Source organism: Apodemus sylvaticus, chromosome 3 (assembly GCF_947179515.1).
Source record: "Apodemus sylvaticus chromosome 3, mApoSyl1.1, whole genome shotgun sequence".
Classification (NCBI taxonomy): domain Eukaryota; kingdom Metazoa; phylum Chordata; class Mammalia; order Rodentia; family Muridae; genus Apodemus; species Apodemus sylvaticus.
The window spans coordinates 148428630-148445680 of record NC_067474.1 but is presented as its reverse complement, the minus strand read 5'-3'; the positions used below and the strand labels follow the sequence as shown (position 1 = coordinate 148445680).

The following is a 17051-nucleotide window of genomic DNA, read 5'->3' as shown; positions in this document are numbered from 1 at the left end:
GTGAGCTCTTAATCTGGATACGTATAGCTTCTGTCTTGCATTCATTCTTTCCCAGACACAATATGTAATATGTGTCCAGCAACTGTTTTTAAACAGGTCTGTCCTGAGAAAGCTCTAGGAAAAACTATTCTGCTAATATTTAGTGTGTGCTTCTTGGCATTTATGGATGTTTTTCTGAACTGATACAACCTTCCTTGGGTCACTGCTTTCTTTCTTTCGTGTATGAAAGTGCACTGAAACTGAAGTATGGCTGTCTATGCATCAGACTGTCATCTACCCCGTCCCTTCAGGTCCTCAGATGCCAGGTGGAGCAGAGATCTGCCAAGGTTGGCCAAAGTCAACACTCAATTACGCTGACATGTAACAAATGCTCCCACAGTTGTGCAAGAACCTCCAATGTTTAAATTACACGAATTGTTCAGACTCTATTCCAAAGCATTTTATTGTTCTTTAAAAAGGGAGTGCGCATGGCTGATGGCCACGACCTCCGACTCCAGTCCTGGGCAGACATACAGTGCTGGAACCCCGGGAGCCTCTGTCTTGGCAGCCTCTGCTTCTTGGTCCCCTCCCGGCCAGTCCCAAAGCCTGGCTGTAGCTTCTGCCCACTTCCTAACAACTCTCATAGCAGAGTGACTGCAGCGTGTACATCTGAGCCCCAATAATTCAAAGGTTAGATGGTTATGCACATTTAAAATACATAGAAAAATAATAATTAGGATTTATACAAATTAGATTTTTACAAAACATCACTCACTACAAGAAATACATTGTCTATCCAAGCACGAAAATGTGGACATGAGCATGTGGAAGAGAGGTGAGGAAAGACATTTATTTCAGAAGCCTGGGGTTGGGGTGGGGAGGCGGGGGTAAGTGCGACAGTAATCGAACTGGTCCCACGCAGCAGTCTGGACTTGCCAGCAGGAGCCTCCAATCCTGTCCCAGCTTCGGCACCGCTCCCCGAGGGAGGCTCACACAGCCGTTCCTCTCTCCAGGTTCTGCTTGATCTCGGCCGTATACTTGCCGTAGAACCTCTCTGCTTTCTTGTTGAACTTAGCGTTCCTCTCATTGATGTAGTCGATGTCGGCATCATCATTGTATGGACGTCTTCTGCTGTATTTGTCTCGCTTTTCAATTCTGGGGAAGGAAGGGAGCCATGAGGTTCAGAATCCCCTTCCCCAGACCTTAATGCTTGATTCCAAAGATCAACCTGCCTCTGCCTCCCAAACCCTAGGGTTGAAGGCATTCAACCATGTTCTGGTCTAAACCGCCTTCTTCTCTGATCTTAATAAAACATGGACAAAAAGTTCAGGAGAGAATTCATAATAAAACACCTTGGGGGGACAAAAAAAGGAGACGTAGTTCTCATCAGCTGCAGATGAAGACTAATTGATTAGTTGAACTTGACTGTAAGTCTTGAGATCCAGCAAACATAGACTCTGCACAGAGCAGGCCTGAACATTTCCGTAGTGACCCACACCTATCACTGAGCAATTAGGAGCCAGAGGCTCAAGGATAGCCACCTGTTGGAGACTAGCCTAGGCTACACAATGATAGCCATCTCAAAACTCCAAAACAAAAAGAATGCTTGTAAAGAGCAATGATGCGCTGTGCTGCTACAAGTGGGGACAGGAAGTGTCTGAGGAAAAACACCCTGACTGTGGACAGCAAGCACTGTGCAGAGTGTGGTACACCACTGCATCCCTGCACGGTGCTGCACTGTGCAGAGTGTGTAGACACTGCTGCATCACCTGCACTGTTCTACATTGTGCAGAGTGTGGTACATCTGCTCCATCACTGCACAGTTCTACACTGTGCAGTGTCGAACACACCACTGCATCACTGCACGGTTGGCTCTACACTGTGCAGGGTGTGGTATGTACCACTGCACCATCCTAAACATAAATGCATTCCCCACTATCGGAAATAAGTATGGCCAGGCACCTGGGAGGCAAAGGCAGGAGGCTCTTTGAGTTTGAGGCCAGCCCTGATATACATAGTGAAACTCTATCTCAAAAAAAAAAAAAACCACAATTAATTAATTAAAATTTAATAAATAAATATGGCCAGGTAGAAATACACACAATCTCAGCAGATTCGGTTCTGACTCAGGCTGGGCTACATGAGGCCCCTGTTAAAAACAAACAGACAGAAAACACTAACTACTACAGTTTGGACTGGTCTTGATAGTGCCAACCTGGTCCCCTGCTGACAGGGTCACTCACGGTGCTGGAACCTTTAAGAAGTAGGGCTTAATAAGAGGAAGCTGAGTCCTAAGACTGTGCCCTTGAAAGGAATATTAGGGCTCCACCTCTCCTCCCCACCAATCTGTCCGCTTCTTAGACCTCAGGGTCACTAGGCCTCCTAGCACGTGCTGCCTCAGGCCTGAAGACGATGGTCTGGGACCCCTAAAGCCATGACCAATGTCAGTTTGCCACCACGGCACTTTGATCCCATCCACATTCCCACCTCACTCCAAATGCCATGGCTCAACCTGGCCGCGCTGTCCAACTTCAAACCACCAGCCTTGGGTCCAAAGTGAGCCGGCGCACTGCTGTGCTCAAGGTGCTCCTGTCAGAGTGTCAGCCTCAGAGCCACGCCCATCCATCCTCTCACGCCCTCTACTGAGTACTTACTGCTTCTCCAGATCCAACACCATCCTGTCAATTTCCTCTGAAGAAGGCACATGCGTCCCATGGAGAAGACTGTTGGATGTCGGGAAAAAGTCTTCTCCACTAAGAAGACAACAACAAGAGTTTCTAGTCAGACAGGAGCACTCCAGTCTAATTTCAAACTATACTACCACTGGTAATAAGAGACAACATATAAATATACTTATTACACAGAAAAAGACAAAGAAAAAAAGAAAACAGACTCCCAAAGGATGATCCAGGCTGGGTGAGCATGCCCACAAGCCATCCCCGGAGGGACTCCTGAGCCAGCCTGGCTCACAGACTGACTGCTTCCTTCTTCAGATACATGAACAGTGCCAACATTTAAAGGACTCCTCAAAACTCACGTGGAGTGGGAGAGGAAGGGGAGGGGGTGTTAAGAGATTCTAAGGTTATTTCTCTGGATCAAAATAGAACCTGGCTGGGCACGGTGGCGCACACCTTTGATCCCAGCACTCAAGAGAGTGAGGCAGGCCATCTCGGGAAAGCCAGGGCTATGAAGAGAAACAGACAAAAACAAGCCAGGAGCCACAGCCACGCCTACTCATTCCACTTCTGCTCCTCACACCACATCTGGGAACAGCTGGGGGTGAGGGACACTGGGTCCCTTAAATACAAATCTTCACCATCTGGTTCTTTACAAAGCTGACCTGCCCCAGCCCCAAAGCATGCAGCTCCTACAAGAGCACCGAGCTCTGGTGACCTGATGTCAGCACCTGAACGTCTCCAAGGAAAGTCAGGGCCTAACTGCTGTTTAATGAGGAGAACAGTAAATAGCGTTAGCAAGAGACAGCCATTGGCTGGGCAGTGGTGTTGCAAGCCTGTAATCCCAGCACTCGGAGGCAGAGGCAGGAGGATTTCTGAGTTCGAGGGCAGCCTGGTCTACAGAGTGAGTTCCAGGACAGCCAGGGCTACACAGAGAAACCCTGTCTCAAAAAAAAAAAAAGGGAAAAAAAAAAGAGAGAGCCATTGATAAGCAAGTTGGCAAACATATATAATCCCAGCATTCAGGAGACTGAGGCAGAAGGATTGCTGTGAGTTTAAGGACAGCCCAAGCCACACAGTAGAAATGTCTCAAATAAGTAAGTAACTCCTTTAACTAGCTTGTACTTACACGTCTTTAACACTCTGCTTACACCCCCTCCCAGGAACCACCCTGCATCTGCCCAAGGCCTTACTGCTTTTCTCTCTGTCGCTCATAGCTTTCCATGTCTGGCTTGATCTGCTTGGTCAGCCGGTGATACTGGCGCAATTGGGCAGCAGCATAATCTAAACAAAATGAGAACCAGGTGATCTGTGTCCGTATCTGGCTATTACTTATAAGAGAAACCTCGGAATCACCACTGTCCCACATGCACAGGGCACTATCCTAAGCACAGCCTCTACCCAACAGGCCAATTCTGTCAGGGGTGGTGGCTCATCCCTGTGAGCCCACCGCCCAGGAGGCAGAGGCAAGGACCCTGAGTTCGCAGACTGCACAAAAAAGCTACAACTACAAAAGCTAACTTTGCACTTAGGACCTAAGCAGCCAGCCGCCTCACGGGCGGCCCAGGGTTCTCCTTGGTCCAGCAGGCCCACGCAGCAAGGCGGAGCTCAGCCCAGGCCGCCGTACCTGAGAAGCCCAGGTCAGGGTTCTTCCTCTTTCTCCTCTTCTCCCACCTCTCGGCGTCCTCCGCGCTGATCCCCAGCAGCTTCACCTTCTCATAGTCTTCCCCGCGAGCTGCACATTCCTGGGAAGACAGGCAGTGCTACCCACCGCACAACCCACCCTGCCACACAGCAACCACCCTGCCACACAGCATGCATGCCTAGTTTTGGTTTTTTTGCACCCAGGCTGACCTCAAACTGAAAGCAATCCCCCTACCTCAGCTTCCCAAGTGCTGGAACTATAGGTGTAACACGCCTCGATTAACAATTTGAACTATTTTAAATTGAAAAAAAACCACTATCAAAATATCCAGTAACAGGCCGCCAGGGTGGTTCGGGGGACACAGGCGCTCACTGCCACGCCCCACCACCTGAGCGCTGTATCAGGAGGCACGTGGTGGAGGAGAACTGACTCCCCTAAGTTGTCCTCTGACCCCCCACTCTTATGCCCATACACACAGAAAACAAAAATGTAATAAAATCAACAACAGAACAGAGCAGGACTCAGAACCCTTTTAAATGTTTTGCAGATGTTAGCTCACAGAATTCCTAATTCATTCAAGTAGCCATTATAGTGCTTGTCCTACAGACAAGTGAAGAAAGGCCCTCAAGTGACTGGCTCCCCCTCCGATTGGGCTAGCCTCTTCCCGACTGGGCTAGCCTCCTCCCGGCTCAGTGGGGGAGGGGCAGTGGCTTCCTAACCTTCTTCTTCTCCTCCTCCTGCAGCTCCCACTCCAGGCGTGCTTTCTTGGCTTCCCAGTTGGCAGGCAACTTAAGTCTTTTGTCTTCTTCCACAACTTCCTGGTGATTTAACTTTCGAGCTTCATTCTAAAACCATAAGAAAGAAAAGGCCATCAGGAGAGGGGCCCAAACAGACCCTGTCTCATCTGCAGTGACAAAGGGTCCCCATTTATGCTGCAAGCAACGAAAAGCCAGCAGATGATTTTAAGCACGGGAACAGACTGAGAAGGTTTGGCAGAGAGAATGAGACTGCTGTGCTGAACAATTCTGCTGCTGCAGAGCCCTGGGGCTCCGTCACCTCTGCCTGTCCAGGTAGGTGGCTCCAGAATAAAGGGCTTCAGAATAAAGGCTGACAAAGTGCCCTCACGGCACTCCGCCACAGTACTGGAGCAATCACGGATTTTCTGAACTTTATTTAAAACCTTTTTTTATGAAGGTATCTGTCTTTTTTGTGTGAGCACACACATGCCATGTAGTTTGTGTGCAGGTCAGAGGTCAGCTCCCAGGAAGCAGTTCTCCTCTTCCACCAAGTGGGTTCTGGGAACGAAGCTGAGGTCCTCAGTCTTCTCACAGCAAGTGCTGCCACTCACTGAGTATCTCGCTGGCTGAAAGACGGCTCCTCTGACTGGAGGCTTCCGTGCCTCTTTATCTCTAAACCATTCATAGTTGGTACTTTAGGTTACTCCATGGCAAGAGACAAGAAGGACACCCACTAGGAAGCAAGAGCTCTCACTCAGACAATCTTAGCCCTGTGGAAAACTAGCATTTTACTTGGTTTCAGTTTTTATAGACCATGGTCTAATGTACTCTAGGCTAGCCTCAATCTCAATCTCCCTATGTAGTCAAGGAACCTATAAACTGCCCAAGCACAGGAATGGCAACTGCAAGCCATCAGAGTCCACCAGTCTAAGGAACATGGAAGTTAGAGATTACGTAGGCCACAGACTGGTGACCTCTGATTTAGGAAGCCAAGCGTCCCAAGCTCCAGGCACACGAACTATAAACATTGCCTCTATAAGCCAACATTTAAGCACAATGGCTTATTACATTACCTTTTTCAGACAGAAATATTTGTGGGACTGAAGTTTTTGCTTAGTATCTGAAGACTGGCTTTGAATATTAGACTGTGTGTATTGCGTATATCCACATGTATATGGGCACATGTGTGCAGGTATACATGCATGTGAGGGCTAAGACTGATGTTGGTATTCCTCAATTGATCTCTACCTTACATATTGAGGCAAGGATGGTCACCTGAACTCAGTCTGCCTGATTACTCAGCTTGCTCCAGAAGTCTTGTCTCTGCCTCCACAGTGCTGGGATTGAAGGCAGGCTACCGCACCCACCCAGCATTTCTGTGGGTCCTGGGTACCTGATCCACTGAGCCTGGTTTTGATCTCCAGCATGTACAACAGTGGTTCTCAACCTGTGGGTCATGACCCCGACCGACAAGGGTCACACAGCAGATATCCTACATACCAGATGTTTACAGCAACAAATTATAGTTAAGAAGCAGCAACAGAATTAATTTATGGTTATGTGTCACCACGGCATGAACAAGGTCAAGAACCACTGTTTACATAGTAAACATTCAGTGATGTGCTAGCTCATTCGTTTGTTTTGTTCTATATTCTCAAAGGCAATTTTTTTTTAGGATTTACTTATTTATTCATTTATTTATTTATTCTATGTAACCACACTGTAGCTGTCTTCAAACACTCCAGAAGAGGGCGTCAGATCTTGCTACAGATGGTTGTGAGCCACCATGTGGTTGCTGAGATTTGAACTCAGGACCTACAGAAGAGCAGTCAATGCTCTTCACTGCTAAGCCATTTTTCCAACCCCTCAAAGGCCATTTTTTAGGAAAAAAAAAAGTTCATTTGAGCCAGCAAGACGGCTCAGTGGGTAAGGGTGACTGCCACATAGCCAGATGATTTCAATCCCTGGAAGCCACATTACGGAAGGAGAAAACCAAATTACTCCTGTTGTTCTCTGTCCTCTACATACACTCCCTGACACACATACACACAAAAACACACACATATTTTCTTACTTTTGTGTGAGGAACTCTGTGAACAACTCTGTGAAGTCGGTTCTCTCCTTCCACTTTTCTCTGAGTTTCAGGGGTCAAACTCAGGTGGCCAGGCTTGTACAAGGATCTCTAGACACTGAGTCATCTCGCCAAGCCAAGAAACGTTTTATTAAGAGTTTAAGACAAGCCGGGCGTGGTGGCGCACGCCTGTAATCCCAGCACTTGGGAGGCAGAGGCAGGCAGATTTCTGAGTTTGAGGCCAGCCTGGTCTACAGAGTGAGTTCCAGGACAGCCAGGGCTACACAGAGAAACCCTGTCTCAAAAAACCAAAAAAAAAAAAAAAAAAAAAAAAAAAAAAAAGAGTTCAAGACAAAAAGCAGGTCAAGCAGGCTGTAAATCTTGGCCAGTGCTAGAAGGGAGACACTAAGAAGATATAGCTATGCCTTTTGGATTACATTCCAAAAAAACAAGCAGGTTCAGCAAAAGGGTCAGATGGGCAAGCAGTCACATGGGGAAGTGAGTGAGAGCTTCAGAGAAACAATGTCAATGTCCAGTGTCTGGGCAGCCATGCTTAGGACTTGAGTGGGTATGCAAACAAGAGATGGAAATAAATTATATTTTTTTTGAGTCTGAACTCGAAAAAGGGGGGAAGTGTGTGCTCGCTCTTTTTAAGGTGAGAAAGGTCTTACTGAGAACTTCTTTCCTATTTCTAACTAAATATTTCCCTGGATAAAAATGAAGAATCATGAACAAGAGGGAAAACCTAAGGTACACCTGGTAACGTGGGTGTGGCCGGGTGGAGCAAGCGGGTGGGGCTTTTGACAGGTGTCAAAGCGATCTCTACCTGAGTCCAGACCCCCCACCCCCGGCGGAGATCAGGTCCCGGGGACGCCCGGTCCTGAGATCGGGTGCGCCTCCCTCCTCCAGCCCTGCTCCCAGCCTGGCCCGCGTCCGCGCCACTCACCCGCTTCAGATGCAGCTCACGGAACTTGCGCAGTCTCTGCTCTCGCTTCTGCGCCGCCAGCTCCTCGGCCGCCAATGGCCTGGCTTCCGCGCCGTCCGCGGGTACCTGCGGTCATAGCCGGCTTCAGGCTCGGCGTCTGCCAGCGGCCACGCCCAGGCCTCAGCCCAGCACCCCGGCCTCCCCGGGAGCCGCACCCGGATTCGCCCCATGTCCCTTCGCCCCGGCCTCTCCCAGACTGACACCGGCACGAAGCCGGTGGTACTCACCACAACTTCAGCCACAGCCGCCATTACAGGCTTCTACTTCCGTCAACAACACTGAGCACTTCCGGCGGCCTCTGGCCCGCGAGTCAGGCCCTCCCTATGACGTCAGTTTCTTCAGGCCCCTTCACGCACCTTCCAGTGGGAGGGGCTAAGGCGAGGTGTGGCCATGCGCAGGCGCAAATCCCCCTGGGCGGGGCATGGGGCGAGGCGACAAGGATGAAGAAGTGCTCAGAACCTGTCACTTAGAACAGAATGCCTGGTTGGAGAGTTGAGTATCCTGTCATCAGTTCTAAAGAGCCTTGTCTCTCTTGAGTTTCATCTGTATTAAGTCCATTCCATAGAGTAGATCATTTTCTGCTGTTAACTGCAGGAGTGCAGGGCCGGCTCCATGTTATTCACTCTCATATTCCAGGACCACAGTAACTACTAACGTTGCTAAGATAATTCTGGAATAGAACAGGGATATATAAAATGGAACGTGTACCTTTCTAATTCGACAACTAATTAAATGTAGAAACGAAGACGCCTTCCCCCACGTGTAAAAATATCTGGGTACAAATCAGCTGTTGTGGCACACTCCTAGTGTCCCAGCAGGTGGAGGCAGGAGAATACCAAGTATGAGGCTTGCCAAGGCTACACAGTGACTTCTAGGTTAGCCAGTGTTGTAAGGCATGACCATTTAGTTCGTGGGATATCTAAAAGCTTAAAAACTGGCAAGAAAAAATATATAAATTATGGGCAACCCTCTTTTGAGTCCCCCTTCGTGTAGGAAGCTACTTCTCAAGCTCAATAAAACTTTGCTTGCGCTTCAAAACAAAGTAACAAAAAAACCCACGAAGTCTTTTCTGTTTTTAAGATTTATTATATGTAAGTACAATGTAGCTATCTTCAGACACACCAGAAGAGGGAATCAGATCTCCTTATAGATGGTTGTGAGCCACCATGTGGGTCACATGGGTGACTAGGATTTGAACTAAGGACCTTCTGAAGAGCAGACAGTGCTCTTACCCTCTGAGCCATCTTTCCAGCCCCCATGAAATCTTTTTAAAAAGTTAAATGCAAGCTATGTAAGTATCAGCTCAGGATCCCCCAAGACCAAGTTCTCAGCACAAAGGAAATTTGCCCTAAAGCAGGGATAAATGACAAAGACAAGACTGCGGTTCACTCCAGATACAGTGAAGTTGACAACCAGGAATAGCCACTACAATGTCTTTGACAAACCCATCACCATCTTCAGTTGTTCTCACTGTGATCCACTGAATCACTTTCTTTTAGTATGTCTTTGTTTCTTGAGTCTCCCTATGCAGTCCTGTCTATCCTGGAACTCACTGAAGACCATCCTGGCTTTGAATATAGATCCTCCTGCCTCTGGTAGAATGAAATGCCTGTGCCCTCACTAGCCTCAGCTAATCTTCGTTTTCTGATTCTGCCTGCCACCTCTGGGTTCCTACATCTCCAGTTCCTCATTCTTCCTTTAAAAACAAAATCTCTGGGGGCTGGAGAGATGGCTCAATGGTTAAAAACACTGACTACTCTTCCAGAGGTCATGAGTTCAATTCACAACCATCTGTAATGGGTCCAAATGCCCTCTTCTAGTGTGTCAGTGTGACAGTCGGGCGGTGGTGGCACACGCCTGTAATCCCAGCACTCTGGGAGGCAGAGGCAGGCGGATTTCTGAGTTCGAGGCCAGCCTGGTCTACAGAGTTCCAGGATAGCCAGGGCTATACAGAGAAATCCTGTCTCGAAAAAACCAAATCCAAAAAACCAAAAAACCAAAAAAAAAAAAAAAAAAAAAAAAAGACAGTATACTCACATACATGAAATAAATGTATGAAATTAAATAATAAATCTTTAAAAAGGCTGGGCAGTGGTGGCACACACCTTTAATCCCCAGCACGTGGGAGGCAGAGGCGGGCAGATTTCTGAATTCAAGGTCAGCCTGGTCTACAGAGTGAGTTCCAGGACAGCCAGGGCTACACAGAGAAGCCCTGTCTCAAAAAACAAATAAAAATTAAAAAAAAATAAAAAGAACAAAATGGAGATTATCTCAGTCCCTTTAACTGCAAATCCAAATATGATAAAGGCAAGCAAGCCCCTGCCACCTTTAAACTCCTTGCAGAGCAACCCTCAGTGCCACCAGTAACAGGGAAGAATCCACAATCCATTGAGGCACTAACATACTAGAAAACTCTCATCCTAAACTTTCAATTAAAAAAAAAAAAAAAACTGGGTATAGTGGCCCACACCTTTAATCCCAAAACCTGGGGGGTTAGGGATAAACCTGGACATCCAAGGCTATGTGAAATAGATTCACTGTGTAGCAAGCAGTTTAGTCACTGTTATCTTAAAGAATGACCAAAGAAAATAGGGTGGCCAGCAATACACATCTAGATCATTGAATATTTAAATTTCTCGTAGGGTCAACTTTTGTTTTCAAGGATGCTGTCCAAGGGCATGCCACTAAGGAATATTACTGTCTCTATTTGTTCAAAGGGTGGTCTTAACCTGACACAGTGGCTCATATCTTTACTAGCAGCACAAGGTCAGCAGAGGCAGGTCAGATCTCAAGGTCAGTTCAAGGCCAGCCTGGTCTAAAGTGAGTTCCAGAACAGCCAGGGCTGTCACTCAAAACACAATTAAAATAACCTGCCTTAAACTCCTTGTTTGCCTCTGAGCTGTGTCCAGAGGTGCTAAGATACTGTTACTGATGCTGGGTTCAAACTCAGGGGAAGAGCATGCTAGGCAAGTGTTTTACCAACTGACCTACACTCCCAGCCCACTACTTGTACTTAAGACAGCTGCTAGTCACACTACAAATTGTAATGACAGGGAATCCAATGTTTAGACATTGCAAGATTTGTTGGAAAATGCAAATATACAGCATGGCTTTACAGTCAATTTAATGTATCTGAGGACTGATACATAGTGCCTCTTCATCCCACTTTCCTGGAGAAGTCCTGGAAACTTTCTGCCCAATAGGGAATGTTCACAGAATTCACTGTAAACTCTGGACACAGCTTAGCTTTCAGGGTGAAGTCCTTTTGCCGGAAGAACCCACCTTAACCTCAGTAGGTTGTAACTAAAAGGTAGCAGGGATGGAAATTGTTTCCTACCCAATGGCCCTGAAGCTGTAAACTTAAAAGACCTGGGTGTGCTGTGCACTTGTGAACCTCACAGTCCTAGCACTGCAAATCCTGACAAGCTGGATTCTAACTCCTTAGTCTTTATCTGGTTACCAATTCACTTTCTAAGGATTTATGTGTATGAGTTTGCCCACATATGTCTCTGCATCCCATGGAACAAGACTTTGTTGGGTCCCCTAGAATTGGAGTTAGAGATGATTACAAGTCTTCTTAGGGGGTGCTCCAAATACCAGCCACAAAGGGATACACATTTAAAAAGAAAAAGAAACCAGCCTCCCCCACCCACCGCAAGTATGAATTCATAAATTCTGTGTTGTTTCAGGAAGCTTTCTTCAGATGTAGACAGAGACATTCAATATCCATAAAAAAATCAAGACAAATAATAAAAATTTTATTAACAAATGTACAAAATACAGTATACAACTGTGTCTTTAAAAAATTCACCTTTGTATGTAAGGGATTCTATACAATACTTACAGATATATACAAGATTCCCATCTGTATGCATCTGGGTCATCTGTGTCCTCATATCTTCAAGAGAAACCTCAACCATGACCACGTCACCATTAAGTCTCTTTCTGTAATGGACTTTAATCACATTTACTGTGATTACTCAGGCAGATGAGCTAATGCTGGACACAAACCCGCAGTAAAGTGCAGTTTTAGGCAACCCCGCCCTTAGTTTCCTTTACACAGGTATCCACAGTCCGTAAGGACTTTTTTTCTTATCTATTTTTGGAGATCCCGAAGACTTCTCTTCAACAGCAGCTTTTGTTGTTTTCTGCAGTGGCTTTGCTACAGAATTCTGTAAAACAATAAATTGAGGTCAAGTTCACAGAGGCTATCAACACATACAGAAGGAAATACCCCAGACCCAACTGTCAAGGTTGGCTTCACTTACATTTGAGCTGAAGGCTATGTTTCTTTGTGTAGAAGACTTTTCATTGGGATTTTTAGTTCCATCTTCAGTCTGCTTTTCTGAATGCTAAAGAGGAAGAGAATTTTAAACATAGCTTTAATTTTCAAAATATTGTATATTTAAAAAAAGCCCAGCGTATACAAATGCAGCTGTAGATAAACCAAGTTCCACTCTATGGTCACAGTTTAAGGAGCTAATCAACAAAATGCTGTTTTCCACTTAGCAGGATTGACTTAGGAAGCATAGTTCCCATGAATGCCTGATTCCTGTTGTAGACACAACTCATTTTTGAGTAAGTATAATAAAAAATTCTTTGTCCAAAGAACTGAGGCATTTAATTCACTCATCAAGGAGCCCCTCTTAGGTACTTGCCTGAGCAAATACTTGGCAGACCCTGAGATCTCAGCAATAAATAGACAAACCAGCCACCTTCATCATACTGTCAGCACTAACTTGTACCTTACATTTTTATAAAGCACTTTTCTGAGACCAAGCCTCTGGTATCTATCCCCTAGCTGTCTAAGGACAGCCTCCCAAGTGCTGGGATCACAGGGGCTGGGTACTAAACCCAGTTTACACAGTGCTGGGAACTAAGCCCAGGAACCCTAGACAAGATTCTCTACCAACGGATTTACATCCCAACCCAAATTATTAATTTTTAGATCCAGCTTTCATATAAAAATGAACTTATAAATACACTGCAATGTGCCAATACACATTCTCTGTAGTTCTGGAGAATTGTAATAAACTTATCTGCAAGGGAAGCAGGCCTCTTCTTCTGTAATTTCTCAAAACATCTGGAATATATTGCATATATTATGTGAGGGTTGTCTAGATCACAGATGCCCCACCATGACAGTGCCTCTAGGCTGCTGAGCTGTCACACTGCCTCACACACTGTCCCTAGCCCAGAACTCTAGCATGCACATGGACTACCTGCAACAAAGGCTAAGCTTTAGTCTGTAAATGTAAACTCTGACACTTGAACCCATGACCAATTACCAACAGATTTTCTTCATCACTGTCTGGAGACCACATTCATGATTTCTATAAGACAGAAATAAAGCAGATAAACTATACTGTATGCTGAGCACAGACTTGGGAACATAATGGTGTACATGAAAACTACTGAGAGAACACTCCAGTCTCTAAAGACTAGAGGGAGAAAAAGTATTACCAACAATATACTGTTTTTACTGTTGTGGAAAAAAACCAAGTGTCAAAAGAAATTTCCTGCGGAGACTGATATTTGTCAGATTACGGATTTGCTCTGGACAAATGCTATAAACACATCGCAGGAGGGTTGTGTACACTGACAAGGGATAATAAAGCTGCCGGCAGCAGCAGTCTTCTGAGTGGACTTACCTCCATCTTTGGCCCACTGCTGGAAACAGTTCCCTGGCTTGTCTCCTTGGCTCGAAGACTTGCTGGCAAGTCAAAGTTGGCTGTTCCCAGAGCTTTCGCTGCGTTGGCTTTTGCTATTTCTAGCAGCTCCATTCGATCTAAGGGCATTAAGACATTCATTAGCCTCTAAATTTCCTTAAGGCTCAAATTAACCAACTAAGAAGCTTCTCTAAAACAATTATTTCTCTCTTTATATGTAAATCAATTCTAAAAAACAAAATCCAAAATCTTATAGTGAGAAGAAAAAAGCAACTTTCCTGAATTACCTCAACTGAGTTAGTTTTGTTCTAACAAACAGCACTGTTTTTGCTTTACTAAGGTGTTTTGTAACCTTCTATAGTGCAGTTATCAACACTACTAACCTTGATACGTTGTCAGCACACAAGGTCAAACTTACCGATTTGGTAACATCAAATTACCATGTTACAGAAAAGCTAGTCAAAACCCCCTTTTTTTTCCATTCAATCACGGGAAAAAAATGTTTTGACTTCAGCCAGCAAGCGGGAAAGAGTGAGACTCTCTTTTGGCCGCCACAGCCATAAATGGACTCTAGTTCAGATTACTGAACTAGAACACCCAGCATGGTACCATGCGTACCAGAACACCCAGCATGGATTACTCACAAGGTGGAAGGACACGAGAGAGATTACATGCTACCTAACCGCCAACTACAAGCTCTTTCTCTTCAAGAAATCTCAAGACTTTGGGCAGCAAATAAACACAGGACTACAAGTTCAGATGTCCTGGGCTTAATCTTACGAAATCCAAGCTCAACAGCTCAACCACCTGACTCCCTGGCTGACTCAGGCGCAGAGGAAGTTAAATGCAGGGAGGGGCTGGGGTGGTGCCTCGGCGATAAGCGTCCAGAATTCCACCCCCAGGGTCCCCCAAGGGCAGGGAACCAACATCAACCCGATAAAACCCACCTTTCTCGCTCAGGCGAAAAGGGGTTCCGCTCCTGCTGCGCGACCTGGTTCTGGATCTCTCCCTCCACCGGGGCCGATCCTCCGGGTACACCGTTCGGCCGAAGCCGTAGTAGCGCCGCCCTCGCGTGATGGCGTAGTACGACCACCGGTGATGCGACCTCCCGCGGGAGCGCGATCTGCTCCGGGAGCGGTAGGGCGACGGCGACTTGTAGTACCTCCGCGGCCGCTTGTAGCGGCCATCGCGGTAGCGGCGGTGGCTGCGGGACCGCGAGCGGCTGCGGGAGTACGAGCGCGAGTAGCGCCTGTACTTGCGCTGGTGGCGCCTGCGGGACCGGGAGCGGGACCGCGACCGTCTGCTCCTCCGCGGCCGGCTACGGCTGCGCGAGGACGAGCGGCTGGAGCTGCGGGACGAAGAGCGGCTGCGGGAGCGCGACGACAGGCGGCTGGAGCGGCCCGAGCCCGAGCCGGACGGCGAGGCTTTCTCCTGCGGAGAGCCGGGCCACATGTCGTTCACGTACTTGGACATGGCGGCCGAGGACATGACTTCCTTCTCAGTCCGCAAATGCAACGGCGTCTAGGAACTACGGCAAAGGGAAAGGGTCAATCACTGGGGCGCGGGTGTGCGCAGTGCGCGTGCGCAAAAAACAAGGGCAAGCCGGTCCCCGACCGTGCCGCCCCACTCACCTTAAAATCAATGAAAGGCTCACAAGGGCGAGAGAGGCCTAGCGGGCACCTTCCTCTGCGGCCAAGAACCAAAGCCGGCGAGGGTCCCGTTCCCAGGGACCAGAGAACAGAGCAAGCTCTCCAGCCAACGTCCGAACGCGAACTGAACTCCGCAGCGACGTCAGCGTCGAAAATACTAGAAACTGACGCGGAGCATGCGCACTGGCATCAGTGCGAAGGGGCGGGCCCTCCTCTCGCCCAATCGCCACGCGATGTTGGCAAAGCCTTCCAGACACGCATGCGCATCGAGGCTGTCACTCCACAGCCACTCTTCCTCCCGCCACCCGCCTTTCCCCTCCCCCCCCTACATCCGGGTATTTTGAGGATTTGTTTACTTCAGGGGGTTTTTGTTTGTTTGTGGGGTCCTTGGCTGGTTTTGGATTTTGGGGTTTTTTTGAGAGCGCAACTAGCTGTGTACTCCTGTCACGCCTCGAACTCACGGAATCCCCCTGTCTCTGCCTCTCAGATACGGGTAATACGGGACTCAGCCACCACGCCCAACTTTGTTTTTCTTTGTTGTTGTTGTTGTTGTTTTTTCCATTTTGTTTGGTTTGACTTCCTTCACTTTCCTATTTTCGATTTTAAAATTCGGGGAAAGGAGAAGTCGCAAACAATTTAGCGGGCTTCACAGCTGGATCAAGGACACGGAGGACAGGTCGCGTTGTGTGTATCACCCCTCCCCTCCCCCAGCCGCAGCCCGCCTTCCCTTCTGGGCTCCTGCCGGGGAGCTTGGGACGGGTCCCCGCAGACCCCGAATATACCATTTTAATTGAGAAAAGCTGCTTTAACGTCCTTGTTTGAGCTAATAAAAGTAATTTGAGGTCGAGACAGGAATTCCAGCGACCCTGGTTAACCTTTGAGGATTAAAATGATCGTTGTTAGGTGTGTGTGTGTGTGTGATTTGTGTGTGCAGGATGCCACCGAAGTCAGATCGCTAGCAACTGGAGTCACAGGCCGTTGTGGGCCACCATGTATGGGGGTTGGGCACCCAGACCGTGTGCAGTAAGTGCTCTTAATAGTAAACCATTTCTCCAGCCTGATGGGTCTGTTCTAATCACTTATTTATATTAAACTTATTTCCGGAGCACATTCCAAACATCCCTTGTCATAAAGCATATTTGACCTTGAAAACTAAGTGAAGACCCTTGAACGAAATAGCTATTTCAATGTGGGGAATTGATGTTCTTAGAAATTAGGCAGGGTTTTACAGAAGCTCTGGATTTTGGAGGGAGATGAAAGAAGTAAGGGTCCTTGTTCATGCTTCCCACTTCCCCAATATACGGGGAAACTGAAGAAATAAGCACCTTACTGAGGCCACCAAGATGGTCGGCAGGAAAGGATGCTTGTGGTGCACTACTGACACCTTGAGTCTCCAATAGAAGGAGAGAACTGACTCCCAAAAGTTGTCTGTGACCTCCAGAAGCCCTCATACACATTCCATACCATACACCGATAGTAAAAATTCTCAAACTATGGGAGCTGGAGAAATCAATCCGCAGTAAAGAACGCTGATTCCCAGTCCCCTCGGGATGTCTCACACCGTCTGGAGCTCCATTCCCGGGGTGAGCACCACTCCCCAACACACATACACAGCACAGACATGGGCGTAGGCAAAAATGT

At 47.4% G+C, this 17051-nt stretch overlaps 2 protein-coding genes across 3 annotated transcripts; both read right to left on the bottom strand.

The window, feature by feature from the left end:
- Positions 1-424: 424 nt before the first annotated feature.
- Positions 425-8596, bottom strand: Syf2 (SYF2 pre-mRNA splicing factor). Its single transcript, XM_052177723.1, has 7 exons — positions 8320-8596; positions 8054-8158; positions 5019-5144; positions 4282-4399; positions 3848-3938; positions 2634-2732; positions 425-1134 (listed from the first exon to the last, which is right to left on the bottom strand). The coding sequence occupies exons 1-7, from the start codon at positions 8341-8343 to the stop codon at positions 969-971; spliced, it is 729 nt and encodes a 242-aa protein (XP_052033683.1). The 5' UTR covers positions 8344-8596; the 3' UTR covers positions 425-968.
- A 3233-nt stretch (positions 8597-11829) lies between these two features.
- Rsrp1 (arginine and serine rich protein 1) lies at positions 11830-15558 on the bottom strand. 2 transcript variants are annotated; one of them, XM_052177721.1, is made up of 5 exons: positions 15393-15557; positions 14709-15289; positions 13744-13880; positions 12361-12444; positions 11830-12264 (listed from the first exon to the last, which is right to left on the bottom strand). In XM_052177721.1, exons 2-5 carry the CDS (start codon positions 15247-15249, stop codon positions 12148-12150), a joined length of 879 nt encoding a protein of 292 aa, XP_052033681.1. In that variant the 5' UTR covers positions 15250-15289; positions 15393-15557; the 3' UTR covers positions 11830-12147. The 2 variants fall into 2 exon arrangements, 1 of the variants encoding a protein (XP_052033681.1); XR_007977123.1 differs by having other exon boundaries at positions 12192-12264; positions 12361-13175; positions 13381-13880; positions 15393-15558.
- Between the last annotated feature and the right edge of the window lie 1493 nt (positions 15559-17051).